Below are 15,538 nucleotides of genomic sequence, written 5' to 3' on the forward strand. Positions count from 1 at the left end.
TGTTAGCAAGCATTCACTCACGAACTCATCTAGACATTTGAGCGTTCTTTTGTTCAAAATGCAAGAGCAAACCACACCTTTCTCATAAAGCCTCTGTTTAATTTATTCATATATATATATTCTTATTCCGGAAAAAATAAACAAGCAATCGCTGTCCTTTTTTACAACAAACAAAATGTGTGGGAGAAAGTCCGCTGATGAAAAAAAATAAATTGCAGCACTTGACGAGGAAAAGGACATTAGGTGCACTTACTACGAATCTTAATGTCTGAAGAGTTAATAAATAATTGACAAAATGTTATTAAGTGAATTATTCATTATCAACATGACGTGAAGTATCAAATCTAGTAATAGAAAATAATAAATAATAATAATAAATAAATAAAAACAATTGAAAGTGGCGTAGGAACCGGGAGGGATGGGGCAAGGGGGGGGGGAAAGGGCAGACTTCATTAAAATATTTACAAAGCAATATATACAAAGCAAGACTGTTAACATCTGTTACTGTCAGCATGAAATTCCAACCTGCCAACCGCCAAAGCCCAGCGTCTTCCAAGACCCCAAGTGTGGGACGTCAGTACACATAGAATCATAGCTGATACAAGTTGACAGAAAATATTCCACCACCACCACCACCACCAACCCACCACCGCACACACACTCTCAAACGCACGCGCACACACACACACATAATCCTTATCAGCTTATTAAAGAAAGTTCATTAACGGGATTAACTTTACATCCCATTCCCTTCTATTCCGTCTGCTCAATTACATACTGCTTAGAAGGAGTGCATCCGATACCTCTGTTCAAGCACCTTATTCTGGCTGACGTTGTGATACATCCATATCAAGCCAAGGAAGGTAACTACAGAAACCACTCCTTAAGATGATGTACGCAGTTACTTCCCTTAAGGGCAAAAAAATAGTTCAAAGGTATTTTTACCCTGTATATTTCTTAATAGGAGACCTATCATGTGTTATCAGCTTTTCAATTGGATTTTCTCGCAGTCTGATAATATTTTTAAAACGATGTCTTTTACGAGTGTCTTTACCGAATCCCAGATTGATGAATTAGAAGAACTAGACTATAAACAGACAATGAGTTTTGCAAAGACGTTTATCGCGACAGTGCAACGGTCCTTTGTCGGCTTGTTCACAAACTACTTCCTTCTAGCTTGTTCTGTGAAAATCACTGTTCTCAGATGACTATCAGCAAAGCAGATTAACTCTGCAGAACTCTCCACTCGTGTTTTACTGCTCATCTCAACTAAGATGACTTGTGACATAGTCCACTGGAGCCGGATGGCATTTCTTCGAGATTATATCAACATCATCACACTGACAGATGATTAACACTTTAGACGCCATTTTGGTCCTTCAGGATATTTAGAAGATATAAATACTAGTACATCATTAATTGATCAGAAGAGTGAAAGATTTCTGTCTGGTAATTTATTGTCTACTTACCTTGAAGACAAGGAAGCGGTAACTATTGAATACATTGTTTATACTTCTGATTTCAAATTTAAAGAATTGCTTCTCGTAGCTTTTCTTTGTATTTACCATAACACATGGTTTGTTTAATGCTTGGAAGTTTAGCCTACTTGCAAGGACATTTGCTTGAATATACTGCATCCGTAGGGTAATAATTTTTAAAAAATCTTGCGTGAGAGAGAAAAATAGAAAGAAAGAGAAGGGGATTGGTGTTTTACTCGGAGCCAGCAACTCTATCTATATCAAAGCATCCAGCCCTGTATTTCATATATAAAAAGTGACACATGATGACAAATGACAGTATAAGTTTTTGAATGTTATTGTTAAAGCTTGCAGGAACCATTTTGTGACAGTATACATTTTACTTTCTCATTCTGTTATAAAATATTCTATCAGTTGGAAGGAAGTGAGGAAGAACAGAATCTGCTTCTTGACATTTTTCTTCTCTGCCTTCATCAATGTCTTCTCCTTCTTCTTGGACTCTTCAACCTTCTTCGAGAAAAATCGTCTTCTGTTACAAATATTCAAAACATTAATAGACAATGTCAAGCTTTAAGGCAATCAAACTGGTAATTTATCTTTCAGAAACTATGCCAGAAACGACATCCATTAGCACTGTTGTCGTCTGGAATTCAACCCAACTCCATGAATTACAAGATTTTAACAAGACACAAGAAGAAATCAAGTTTTATCTGCAGAAAGTTAACTACGAGATGTTCATTAAATTACTTCCTTCGGTAGTTTTATTAATAGCTCTAATCGCTGTTGGCATCTGCGGCAACCTCCTCGTCTTCATCGTCTACCTCAAGCAGTTCAAGATCAGCGCCACGCGCGTGTTTGTTCTGGAAATGGCTGCCTGCGATTTTCTGACAAATATCTTTATTTTACCGTGGTTTATTCAGAATACGAGGTACGGTTACACAAGCGAATCCCATCTTTGCAGAATGGAGTATTTGCTTGGAACTTTCCCTGCGATCACATCTTACCTGATCCTCGTATGTGTCGCCCTTGATCGTCGCCGTCGCATCTGTCAGCCTCTGAAACGACAGCTGAGCCCTCGGCAAGTCACCTACCTGTTGATTCTTCCGTTTATCTTGTCATTAGCTATGTTGGTTCCTTTTACTTTCTGGTACGGTGTCAGACCCGTTGAGACAGACAGGCCAGGAATAACAGGGACCACCTGTGGGTTCCCAGATATGCCTTTGGAATTAAAAGTGAAGCAGATATTTGGGCTTGTTCTGATGGCTTACTTCTTTGTTGGATTTGCCTTACTAACAACTTGCTATCTACAGATCTCGTACAGAATTTACCAGCAGAAAAAGAAGGTTCTTGCCGGAGAAATAAACGTCGGTGTTAATTCTTGTGGAATGAAAACATTCCTAAAACAAGGAGTTGTTTCTAGTCAAGAAGAACTGCAGACCGAGGCTTCCCAAAACAAATTTATCAGTACTTACAAATCTGAAATGGATACAGAAGAATTGAATAATCAGGAAGAACATTTACGTGTTGTTGCAAAAGACCTCGACGAGGAATGAGAAAGAGGAAGCTCATGCTCTTCATAACCTTTCCGGCAAATGCAGATCAAGTCAAGAAGACAACGCTGACGGATATGACACACAGAGCTTTTCTTGCCAGATAGAAGTTCTCGAATATTCATCCTTTACCAAAGTGTCCAAAGCTGACCTCACAGAACCTCTGCAGTTTCCGGAAAGATCTTGCAACAAATCGTGCGTCCAAGTATGTGAAGATGTGTCGGAGCCCATTGTGCAGCATTTATCAGTAAAGGTAACCCACGACAGAATAACCGGAAAAAGGTCTTCTGCTTTGCCAGGACACAATAAAAAAGAAGATTATGAAATAAGCGAAGCGAGACTGGCCGGTAGTGCAGAAAGGACAGAACGGAGTCGACGAAAGAGAACGCATTTGTCTAAAACGACGATTATTATGTTAGTACTGACCATTGCAACAGTTATCTGCTGTATGCCATACATTGCTGTAGCGTAAGTATTCATGCTTGTATACTTGTATGTGTATGCATGTGCGAGTGTGTTGTTATAAATTATTAAAATAAAGAACACATTTTTAAAGGATTAATAGGTAAAGTTAAGTGTATGATATCATTTTACTCAATTTAAGATGGATACCCTTCTTTTCGATTTTGAAAAACTCGTCTATAAATATCCCCATGACAGTAATTGAACAAAATGGTGACGTCAAGTTTGTACATAGATACGCCTAACTAACATGTAGTTCTAGCGTTTCCATTGGCTGAAACCTTCATTACTTCAACGCATCCCATGTACAGTCTTGTCCTCATCCTGTCCATGCTGATGTTTGTAGGCGTTTATCTCGAGGACGAAAGTAGTTTATTCACTCAGATTTTGGAAAACAGTATCTTTGGTATTGAGCTGTACTTAATCATAAGAAAAATATTGCACCCCTCAAGTCCCTTAACGGCTGTATCAAATGCACATACTACGACAATAAAACCTCAATGTACCCGTTTAGTAACTGCATTTTAACGCGCTGATTCGACATTTGTTTCACCGTCACTGCAATCGGGAAATATCTCAAAATGGCCTAACCATCCGTTTTTTGTTCACAGGGTAGCTGAGGTGGAATATGTGAGCGTTCACATCAGCGCATGGCAGACAAACGTATATTTTCTCGCCCGCGTTTTTCCTTTTGTCAACAGCGTCATCAACCCTTTCGTCTACAGCTTTTGTAACCCAAAGTTTCGTCTGAAATGTCATCAGTTTCTTACCAAAATGAGCAGTCGACAGTAGTACGACCTCGTCTATGTCCACAAGCTTTGAACAAATGCCTTTTGTCATTTAACTGCACTTTGTAATCGGAAAAGTGCACAAGGATACATCCATAAATTAATTCCGGTTTGCAGATGTTTCTGGTTTATAGTTTACTGAGTACAAATATATCTTTCCGCGGAGACATTTCTTTTAAATGTTTATTAAATAAACATACACTCAGCTGTATAATGGTTATTTTAAAAGAAAAGAAAACGATGATTGACGAATATTGCATTTCTTGTACTTATGTTCAAAATACTCATTTTGTAAAGTTCAATTGAAGCAAGATTGCTTGAAACATATTTTAAGGATTTTTTGTTGTATTTTTTTGTATTTATATAAAATATGCTGTTCGTACTATGCTTATACATTCACTCGCCTAGTTAATTATCCTGATTCCCGAATAATGAGCATTAATAAGTATCTGATAACACAACACGAGAGTATGTTACCGCAGTGAAGGACTATTTTCTCCAGTACATTTAGACAGCTGTCATCTGTCATGGCAACAATTTAAGTTACACCATCCCTAGCTCTCTCTATCTGCCTTCATCCATTTCCTAAAGGCGCAATTCATTTCTCTGTTCTTGAAAGCTGGAGCTGACTTCCTGTTCACAGAATACTTCCTTCTGGCGTATTCTGCTCTGTGGATTGACAGATTGACAGATTACTGTAAGCGCTTTTGTAGCAGACGACCACAGTTGACAATCACAACTTGTTTATGACAACATTGCTAGTTGTCGAAGTGGAAGTCGCTTACTACAAATCATTATCAGCATCGTTGCAGCAGGCAAAACATTGAAAATGTTTCTGTCAATGTGACCAGTTGTCGGACTGTGATAAGGGAAGAGAACACACTGAGCGATTCTCGCCCATAACACTTAACATGAAAAGGCTTGTACGTATATATTTTTTCCTACAACATATAAATATAATTTTTTGTTTGTAATAATTTTTCTCTTCTCCATCGCAAAGTTTCAATAATTGTGTTACAATTCATTTTGTCTATATTATTGCCTTGTGTTATCATTATTAAACATCTGTTGCTTCTTTTCCTATTTCCGATTCAATACAAGATCGGTGTCTATCATACAATTAATTCATTATTGGATCTATTATTATTTTTGTCATTTTTTTTAGCTTTATATAATTCATGTAATCATTTTTTTTAGTTAATAATCAAATAATTTCTTCGCTGCAAAGTTATTGCAGTTTCATTATTTCACTGATGTAAATACAGTGTATGAAGCTGATCTTTTGCAGCTTACTCAATATTTTCCATTATTTGAGTTTTTAATTGATATAAAAAGTTTGCAAGAACTTTTGCATAGATGTACTCCATCGTGAGGTTTGATGTAGTGAAGGGGAGAACATTAAGTTTCCTTGATCTCTTTCATCGCAAGTTTCATCGTTCTTCCCCGAAAGATTAGAAAAGAAGACATTATCAAGTTCTAAGAAAATAAAGCCAGTATTTTGCTTTCAGAAACAATGGTAGGGATGACATCCACGAGTACCGAGGTTTTCTGGAATTCAACAGAACTTAATCCATTTCAAGAATTCAACATCACACAAGACAAGATAAACGAATATCTAGAAAAACTTAACTACGAGACCTTCATTAAATTACTTCCCATGGTAGTTCTCTTTACAGTTGTAGTCATCGTTGGCCTTTCTGGAAACCTCCTCGTCTTCCTCGTTTACCTCAAGCAATATAAAGTCAGCGCCACGCGGGTGTTTGTTCTGAAAATGGCCGTCTGTGATTTCCTGACCAATATTTTCACACTACCCTGGGTGATCCAGGACATGAGATACAGCCACACAAGCGAAGTACATTTCTGCAGAATGAAGTGTTTTCTAGGAACCTTCCCTCTCATCATGTCCTATCTGCTTCTAGTTCTCGTCGCCCTCGATCGTCGTCGTCGCATCTGCCAGGTACACAGACGACAACTGAGCGCTCGACAAGCGACTTACCTGTTGATTGTTCCTCTGGTCTTGACATTCGCTGCCATGGTCCCTTTCACCTATTTGTACGGTGCAAAACCTCTGGAGACAGAAAACTCCCAAATAACTGGGAGCACGTGTGGGTTTTCTAATACCATTGCGGGAATAAGTGGGAAAAAGATATTTGGAGTGATTTTAATGATCTACTTTCTTGTCGGATTTGCAATCCTGACCACCTGCTATGTACAAATCTCTTACCAGATTTACGAGCAAAAAAAGAAGCTGATGGCTAGCAAAATAAACATTGTTGTTACTTTTCCAGTAATGGAAACGAACTTCAACGAAGGGATTGCTTCCAGTCAAGATCCGCAGACTGAAAACATATTCATAAGTACTGTGAAATCTGAAATGAGTTCAGAAATAACAAGTAACCAAGATAATCACTCACATGTTGGAACAGATACTCTCACGAGGGATCAGAGAGAAAAAATTATGTTCGACAAAGGTGGTGTGTGTTTGTCCTGCAAAGACATGTTTATAAAAGAAGACAAAACTGACGGACATGATTCACAAAAATTCTGTTACCAGAATGAGGCTTATGGATGCTCACCTGGTGGAAAGGACACCGAGACAACAATTCAGCTTCCACAAAGATCCTTTGACATTTCGAATTCATCAAGAATTGAAATATTGTCAGAGCCTGCGCCTGCTGTGCAGTCTTCAACTCTAAAGGAAACTCCGAATACAACATGTGGACAAAATTCTTTTGTCTCGTCTATGGACAACATCAAAGACGATCGAGAAATAAATGTCAAGACATCGGCTTCTAGTACAGAAAGAGGAGAAGGTAGTCAAAAGAAGAAGGCGCTTTTGTCCAAAACAACACTGATGATGTTAGTCCTGACCATCTCTACTCTCGTCTGCTGTGCACCTTATATTGCTGTCACGTGAGTATTTTGCTTTTGTGTGTTTGTATGTGTGTTTTCGTGTGTGAAATGCGTTTGAGTGCGTGTATCCCTTTTTTTAAAAAAGGAGCAAAATTCTTGAACAGGGCTAGTAGCTTACTCCTATTTGATCCAACGATCGTTGTTCCTTTATTTCATTCCAGAAATATCTGAGGATAACACAGCTACCTCCTTTTGTTCACAGGATCGCAAAGGTGGAATTCTTTGGCGTTCACATCAGTACATGGCAGATGAACCTGTATTTTCTCGCCCGCTTTTTTCCTTCTTTCAACAGCGTCATCAACCCTTTCGTCTACAGCTTTTGCAACCCAAAGTTTCGTCTGAAATGTCATCAGTTTCTCATCAAAGTGTGCAATAGACAGTTGTTAGACACATTTGGTTGACAAATTTCAATGACAATTTTATCTGAAAAGCTCATTTGGATATTTCTATCAAGTGTCGGACTGCAGAAGTTACTGATGTAGCCTTGTTTATGGAGCCATTGCTTTTCAAATGTTTGCTCAGAACTTTAAAGAATTTTTTAAAAATCTTTAGACAACGAAATAAATGAATTTGCTGTATTTGATGTACTTAAGTTTGCTAATTTTCTGGAAACTTTTTAAGCGCAGAGACATTGGTACATCTTGTACATATTACTATTTATATTTTATTTTAATGTATTTTTGTTTGGACACTTATATATATATATCGACACTGAACAGATATTAGAATGACATACGTACATTGCACTTATGCCTGTAGATTATTTTATTGTTCACAATCTAATATATTGTAGATTTTTGGTAACCAACCACCTAAACTCTCATATGTATAGAAAAATATATGTAATGAATATGCATCTATAATACATATTTTACTATTGTATAACCTTCCTACGGTACTCTACATAAAGAAGTATTGTCCAAGCAAACAGCAGGGTCAGTTATACAGTATTTAAACAAGACAAAGTTGGAGAGATTTTTTAAAGAAGAATATACTTAACTTACAAATATTCTTTCGTAAGAGTTTATTACCATTACTCATCATGACACACGGTTATTTTGTGTTGCGTGCAAACGGCTTCCTTCTTGAGAATCTTGCTTCGTGGAAGCCTTTTTGTCACGGATGACTGTCAGTACTTTTGCAGCAGACGACCGTTGCAGACATTTGAGTGGAAGTGACTAGTCAGGCATTGTTGCTGGAGACAGGGAAGGGAACACAGAATACTCCTGAAGCTCCGTAAAGCTTGTATGTACACATTCTTTTCTACATAATATATAATTGTTTATTATTATTCCGTTTTTTTGGTATGTGCTTTTGTTCAGTTCTTCGAAAATTTATTAATTTCTGTTTTTCTTTTACTACATAATTACTATCAATAATAGAAAGCTCAACCAGGAAGTAAATCAGTAATGATGAAAAGTTTGATTAGTCTTCGTGGAAACTGATGAATCAGAAGATGGACTACTTCATGAGATAATACAGCTGCATTGTATCTATAATTTATTATCACTCTCATAATTATTAGTATTGTTTTAAATTTCGCATTGACTCACTTCTGGTTGTAACAAACAATCCCAGTTTGTTCATTTCAGAAACCATCATCAACGATGTATTTTCTTATTACTACGAGTATCGCAAATGAATCCCAGACAATTCTACAGAAGAATACTACAGAAGAAAAATAAATTATCTAGAAAAACTCAGCTACGAATCGTTCGTTGAATTACTTCCTACGGTTTGCTTCCTAACAATGGTGATCGTTGTTGGAGTCTTTGGCAACCTCCTCGTCTTTCTCGTCTACCTGAAGAAGTTCAAGTCCAGCGCCACGCGCGTGTTCGTGTTGGCCATGACAGTCTGTGATTTGTATACTGCTGTGTTTGGCCTGCCTTTAGTAATTTATGGCATGAGATATAACTACACGAGCGAAGCTCCTTACTGCAAGATGAAAATATTACTGGGACCATTGTTTACGGTGATTATTTCCTACTCCATCCTCGTTTTTGTCGCTCTTGATCGTCGCCGTCGCATCTGCAAGCCCCTGGAACGACAATATAGCGCTCGACAAGCGAGTTATCTACTGATGATTCCACTGATGTTGAGTTCTGCTGTTATTTTCTTCTTGGCTTTTCTGTACAGCGAAATACCATTGGAGACAGAGAGACCCGAAATAACAGGATCGACATGTGGGTTCTTAGACAGATGGTTTGGGATGCAAGCAAAACAAATTTATGGAATTGTCGTGATGACATATTTCCTTGTGGGATTTGCAGTACTGACAACTTGCTATGTACAGATCTCCTACCAAATTTACCAGCAGAAAAAAAGGCTTTTCATCGCTGGTAAAGTAAATGTTGATACTCGCTCTGGTATAACGAAAACGTGCCGTGAGGAACCCGCTGTCTCGGATGAGAAAATACTTCAGACCGACACGAACACCCACGAAGACACAATCGACAGCAATAGGAAATCCGATGTCGGTGTACAAGAACTGATACATCTGGAAGAGGATGCGCGTATTGAAACACACACTTGGTTGTCAAAAGATATGCAAGAGAAAAGCCGTTTGGTCATAAATGAACTTTGTAAAAAGTCCATTTTCTGTAAAGACACATTTGAACTTGAAGTCCACGCTGACAAACATGATACTGAAGCCCGCTCTGGTCAGAATGAGATATCCCGATGTTCATCTGTCCCAGAAGTCTCTGGAGCTGACTGCGTGATGTCAATGAGTTTCAAACAAGAAATGTTGGATATGTCACAGGACCCAGGAATTGAAAATCTGTCAGAACCTGTTACAAACAACGAAGGTGGAGGTCATGAAGATAACATAATTGATGTGTATTGCCATCGAGTACAGACTGGTAAAGAAAATCAACGGAAGAGGGGTCTTTTGTCCAGAACAACACTCATGATGTTGGTCCTGACCATCTCTATGGTTATCTGCTGCCTTCCTAATTTCGTTGTAGCGTGAGTAGATGGATAAATATTTTGAATATGTTTACGTGCTTACATCTGCGAAAGTTCCATTTCCCAAAATAGTAAATAAAAACTCATTTTGATGTGTAAATCCACTACAGAACATAAAGAAACAAATTTAAAATGAATAAACTCCTCCTCACCTTCCTTAGTCACGAGAAAAAAACCTCCAGTAGCTGTTTGTTCCATCTTGCCCTGGAACCCGGATTATCAGTTCCATGTTTTTTATTGACACAGGTTAGCCAATGTCCAGTTTGAAAACGTTCACTTGAGTCCATGGAAGACGAACATCTACCATCTGGCCCGCACTTTTCCTTCTATCAACTGCGCCCTCAACCCCTTCATCTACAGCTTCTGTAATATCAAGTTTCGTCTGCAGTGTCGTCAGTTTTTAACCAACATGCGCAATGCAGTTTTTCGACAAGACTGATTGATGAACATTTATTGTTTACTGATTAATTAGGTTGCCCGGATGTGCACTGGGTTTACCTGACAGCCATTGACCGAGACAGAGTGAGTAAAGGATGAAAATTACATAACACTGTAAATAAAAATAATCATGGTGCAACTAGATGTTTACTTGAATAGCTAAATGTTAGTTTATGGTGTTAAGTCTGTGCAAACTACTAAAATATTTTTGCAAAAACTTTATTCAATGTTGTGTATTTTCTAAGCACGAGTTAAACTATTTTTTTTCTTTCTTATTATGTTGATATATCAGATAAGTGAAGATGTATAGACAACAAACATACGTTTGACAAGATTTTATTAACAAGCTTTACTGTAGAATGTTTATTGATCCTTTCGTTTTTCTTTCTGTGTGTCATAATCATTTTGTTAATGAAATTATTGTCTTATTCTTATGTAAGTGATAACCGGATAGTATCAAAACTCGGGTGAAGTCATGAGTATCAAACATTCATATATATATATCATTACATCAAGCTGCCAACCGTACAATAAATATATATTTACTCCTCCAAACATATTTTGTTCAGCTTTGAAAACTGTTCAACTGAGAGATCTGGCTAAGTATTATTTTTTCCACAAATTATTCACTAAAAATAAAAATTGTTGGAGAAATTATTCTTTGTCTCTTTGACCAGCTTCCTCTCATCTTGTAACTTTTTGTTTACTTTACATCGCTAGAGAAGAAGGCAGAGTGTAAGGATGAGAAAAAGGATAACAATAATAATATGATGTCACGAAATAACGAACGTTCAAATATGCTCTCTCCTTTTTCTACATCACAACAGGAATTGTACTTTTAGATAAACTTTCTTCCCTTTGGACTCTTTTTTGTACACAAGGAAGTTATTATGATCGGCAAATGTAAATTACATATTTTTATACTAACAATATTTAAGGGCAACAGATAAATGAATGCGTTTATAAGATACTCATCCACACGGACACATTTTCTTGCAGAATGACTTTGATAACTGGTATCTACAATGTTAATAGTCACATCACATTTGATAAATTGTTTCTAAGTGTTTACTTTTATTTTTGTAAATAAACACATTTATAAAAGCTGTTAAAGATACGTGTGTGTGTATATGTGTGAAAGAGAGACAGTTTGAGAAGTCAGTAAAAATCCGAATTCTATTAGACATCTAAGCGCCATCTATACATAAACATCTAATCCTACGAGCAGTTTGAAAAAAAAACCCAGAAAGAATAAGAAGAGACCAGGGAATCAGCAAGTCACACACACATTCACAACAATATAACGGTTTAACAAATTTGAACTAGCTGTCCACTTTCTCCTTCAAGAGAGCAAAGATCGGTCCAAGCTCCAGGTCATTGAAGCAGTCCACTGATTGAAAAAATGTTTGCTTGAAGAATATGCAACATATGACCTCTGCTGCTGGGTATCTGTGGCAAAGATTTTGGACCTAATAATCAGCTTTGGTCGCAGCAACTTCCTTCTTGAGTTGTTTGGTCGTCGGAAGTTACTTTTCAGAGATGACTATCATCGCCGTTGCAGGAGACGAGCTTTGCAATGTCTCCAGACTGTGCCAACAGCCGCTGAAGACAACAGACTTTGCGATTCTTGCTCCGTGTCCTGTCATAAGCATAAAAGGAAAAAAAAAGGTTTGTATGTATATATTTCGTTTCGTGCCTCATAAAACTGTTAATTGTTAATAATTTTAGCTTTATCTTAAGCTTGTGATAAAATTTACGATTGTCCCCTGTTATGTCTATTCTTAACTCTTACAAAAATTGAAAATAGAATGCCTGTCTCATGTATTGTACTATCTGGAGATACCAACTACAAATAAATACATAACACAGCTTGGCTTCCTCAAAGTTCTTGATCTTCTTAACATTTTCTTGGTCTTTCTTGACATTTTACCTCTGTTTATTCACCTTTTCCCTTTTACCTCTCTCCACTGCTTTCTGTGAGTGATACTAAAACCGTAAGACATTACCAAGTTGTCAGGAAACAAAACAGATCCATTTTTTTTCAGAAAGATGGCAGTGAGGACATCCACAAGTGCCATGGTTTTCTGGAATTCAACCGGACTTAATACACATCAAAAATTCAACATGACACAAAAGGAGATAAACGATTACCTAGAAAAACTGAACCACGAAATGTTTATTAAAGTAATTCCAGTATTGGTCCTGTTTACAGTTGCACCTGTTGTTGGCCTCTCAGGAAATCTTCTCGTCTTTGTTGTCTACCTGAAGCAGTTCAAAGCCAGCGCCACGCGCGTGTTCGTTCTCGGGATGACTGTCTGTGATTTCTTGATCAACGCCCTCACCATACCTTGGGTTATTGTTGATTTGAGGTACAGGTACACAAAAAATATACATTTCTGCAGAATGACGAGACTCCTTTGGGAATTTTTCCTTTCAATGTCCTACCTGATCCTCGTTCTCGTCGCCATTGATCGTCGTCGTCGCATCTGCCAGGTTTACAAACGACAACTAAGCGCGAGACAAGCTACTTATCTATTAATTGTTCCATTGACCCTGACCTTAGCTGCTTCGGTTCCTTCCACCTACCTGTACGGAACAAAGCCTTTGAAGACGGACAGACCCCAAATAACAGGGACTACATGCGGGTTTTCAGATAAACCAGCTAAATACATTTTTGGAATTGTTGAGATTATTTACTTCCTTTTCGGATATGCAGTCCTGACTATTTGCTATGCGCAGATATACCGGACATACCAACAACAAAAGAGAGTTCGGGCTAGAAAAATAAACATTGTCCTTACTTCTGCTGTAATGACAACTCAACTGAAAGAAGAGGTTGCTTCTAGACAAGACGAACCGGAGAACGTGTCCGAGAAAATATTCACAAGACCAGTAAAATTCGAAAAAAGTGATGAAAAACTAAGTAGCCAGGACACACATTTGAGTGTTGAAACAGAAACTTTGACAAGGGACCAGAGAGATGAAAACTTCATAAGCCAGACATAATTTTCCACTTTTCTGTGAAACCAGCTTCACGAAGGAAGACAAAGCTGACGGACACGACTCACAAAGATTATGTTTCCAGGACGAGGTTTCCAGATGCTCATCTAGTAGGAAACACGATGAGGCTGACTGTACCACAAGACTCCAGCTTCCACAAAAATCTTTATACAAGATGACCTCCGCAGGATGTGAAGACCTGTCAGACCCTGTCCTGCAACCTTCACCAGCAAAGGAAACTCCCAGCAGGCCATGCGAAAAAATGTCTTCAGTTTTGTCTACTGATATAGAACAGCATGAAGAAGTAAACATGGTATCGGGTTCTGGAGCAGACAGGACAGAACGCATTCATCAGAAGAGGGCGCTGTTGTCAAAAACAACATTCATGATGCTAGTCCTGACCATCGCTACCCTCATATGCCTTGTATCTTACATTGTTGTCACGTGAGTATTTGTGTTTGTATTCATATATTTTTGTGGGTGTGTGTTTGTGTGTGCGTGCACCTGGATGTGTGTTATCATATACTATTTAAATAAAAACCAATTTCTCAAAGGAGTCTTACAGTTAACATTTTTTGTAGAGCTCATTGCGAGATAGCTACCCTGGATTCGGAAAATATCTTGGGCTGACACAGCTAACTGTGTTTTTGTTTACAGGATGGCCCATATGCGGGAAGTGGGCGTTCAGAGCAGGACATGGCAGATGAACATGTATTTTTTCACCAAATTTTTCCCTACTATCAACAGCGTCATCAACCCTTTCGTCTACAGCATTTGTAACCCACAGTTTCGTCTGCAGTGTCGTCGGTTTTTCACCAAACTGTGCAACCGCTAGTTGTAAGACCTGGTTCACAGATGCGAGAAAAGCTTTGAAGAAGTAATGTAATGCTTTGTAACAGATTATGTTTAATCCACAAAGTTTATTTCTTAGCTTTGGATTGTTGGCGTTTCTGGCTTAGAACACTAAGCACAAACATATTTTCCCCCCGAAGTCATTGCTTTTTCAATGTTTATTAAATTAACAGGAGATTCAGTTGTTTAATGGTTATTTTTAAGATTTAAAGAAACAACCAAGATAGAAAAATGTTGTACATTTTTCACTGTTGTTTAAAATGTTATTTTTCTAAAAACTTGAAGTGAAGCAACATTGGTATTCTGATTGTAAATATTACTGCTCACACTGTATTTTATTGAATTTTATGTTTTGTTTGAGCTTATATGTTTGTTAATGACACAGGAGTCAGTTCCTAGCCTTAATTAACATCCACTTCATATTACGCTTGTTCATGCATTCAACTGCCACTTAATTTTACACACGACTGTTTCTTTGTGAGGTGGAAAGCCACCCAGATGCTAGTTAATTAACTTGGTGAAGCATAACCGTTGATTCCATTGTCAAGTCACAGTTTGAAGATCTCTTAGTAAGACGGCCATTTCGGCAAACAGACTCCGGTGGATGTGTATGCGTGGAGAATGATCACGTGACTGATGTGCACTGACAAAAGGGACAACACTTGATAGGATGGATGTGGGAACGTGAGCACCAAACTTACAGTGAACAGGTTTGCTTTTTCTGGCAGGGAAAATGTTAATAAGTCTGTTCTGCTTTCGGAGTCTGAAATTTGTTGACCTTTGACAGGCGGGTGAGTGGATTATGTAATACTTTTAACTGGATCAAATAAGAACCTACTTTTGTCACTCACCTAGTAAATTAGAAAGTTCACTTAAATGAATATCAGTCAATTCCTGATGGCCTGGTCTAGTGACACAGCTCAGTGATATTATCTCCAGTGCAATCAGAGAGCTGTCCTCTCCACTACATCATGTCATCGCAATAATTTGCTGCTAATGGTGTTTTCATTACGCAAGACTTCCGGACAACGAAACAGGAATTGAATAAAAATATGTTCAGTTACTTCACTTTTGTATGGACCTCACCAGC

At 37.9% G+C, this 15,538-nt stretch overlaps 4 protein-coding genes and 1 long non-coding RNA gene across 5 annotated transcripts; 4 read left to right on the forward strand and 1 right to left on the reverse strand.

Annotated features, from left to right (window-relative positions):
* The first annotated feature begins 1,364 nt into the window (after positions 1-1,364).
* On the forward strand, positions 1,365-5,201 carry LOC112569110 (vasopressin V1b receptor-like). The gene is made up of 3 exons (XM_025246794.1): positions 1,365-1,487; positions 2,082-3,496; positions 4,102-5,201. Exon 2 carries the CDS (start codon positions 2,087-2,089, stop codon positions 3,029-3,031), a length of 945 nt encoding a protein of 314 aa, XP_025102579.1. The 5' UTR covers positions 1,365-1,487; positions 2,082-2,086; the 3' UTR covers positions 3,032-3,496; positions 4,102-5,201.
* A 423-nt stretch (positions 5,202-5,624) lies between these two features.
* Positions 5,625-7,615, forward strand: LOC112569108. Its single transcript, XM_025246792.1, has 2 exons — positions 5,625-7,191; positions 7,394-7,615. Exons 1-2 carry the CDS (start codon positions 5,792-5,794, stop codon positions 7,590-7,592), a joined length of 1,599 nt encoding a protein of 532 aa, XP_025102577.1. The 5' UTR covers positions 5,625-5,791; the 3' UTR covers positions 7,593-7,615.
* A 134-nt stretch (positions 7,616-7,749) lies between these two features.
* LOC112569111 lies at positions 7,750-11,728 on the reverse strand. Its single transcript, XR_003100302.1, has 3 exons — positions 11,715-11,728; positions 10,463-10,465; positions 7,750-7,882 (listed from the first exon to the last, which is right to left on the reverse strand). It is a non-coding gene; the product is annotated as an uncharacterized LOC112569111 (long non-coding RNA).
* On the forward strand, positions 7,875-11,672 carry LOC112569109. The gene is made up of 3 exons (XM_025246793.1): positions 7,875-8,436; positions 8,784-10,158; positions 10,405-11,672. The coding sequence occupies exons 2-3, from the start codon at positions 8,942-8,944 to the stop codon at positions 10,595-10,597; spliced, it is 1,410 nt and encodes a 469-aa protein (XP_025102578.1). The 5' UTR covers positions 7,875-8,436; positions 8,784-8,941; the 3' UTR covers positions 10,598-11,672.
* A 970-nt stretch (positions 11,729-12,698) lies between the features above and the next one.
* LOC112567559 (histamine H1 receptor-like) lies at positions 12,699-14,690 on the forward strand. The gene is made up of 3 exons (XM_025244255.1): positions 12,699-13,599; positions 13,637-14,040; positions 14,254-14,690. The coding sequence occupies exons 1-3, from the start codon at positions 12,721-12,723 to the stop codon at positions 14,429-14,431; spliced, it is 1,461 nt and encodes a 486-aa protein (XP_025100040.1). The 5' UTR covers positions 12,699-12,720; the 3' UTR covers positions 14,432-14,690.
* Positions 14,691-15,538: the final 848 nt, after the last annotated feature.

The sequence above is a fragment of the Pomacea canaliculata genome, linkage group LG7 (assembly GCF_003073045.1).
Source record: "Pomacea canaliculata isolate SZHN2017 linkage group LG7, ASM307304v1, whole genome shotgun sequence".
Taxonomy (NCBI): Eukaryota; Metazoa; Mollusca; class Gastropoda; order Architaenioglossa; family Ampullariidae; genus Pomacea; species Pomacea canaliculata.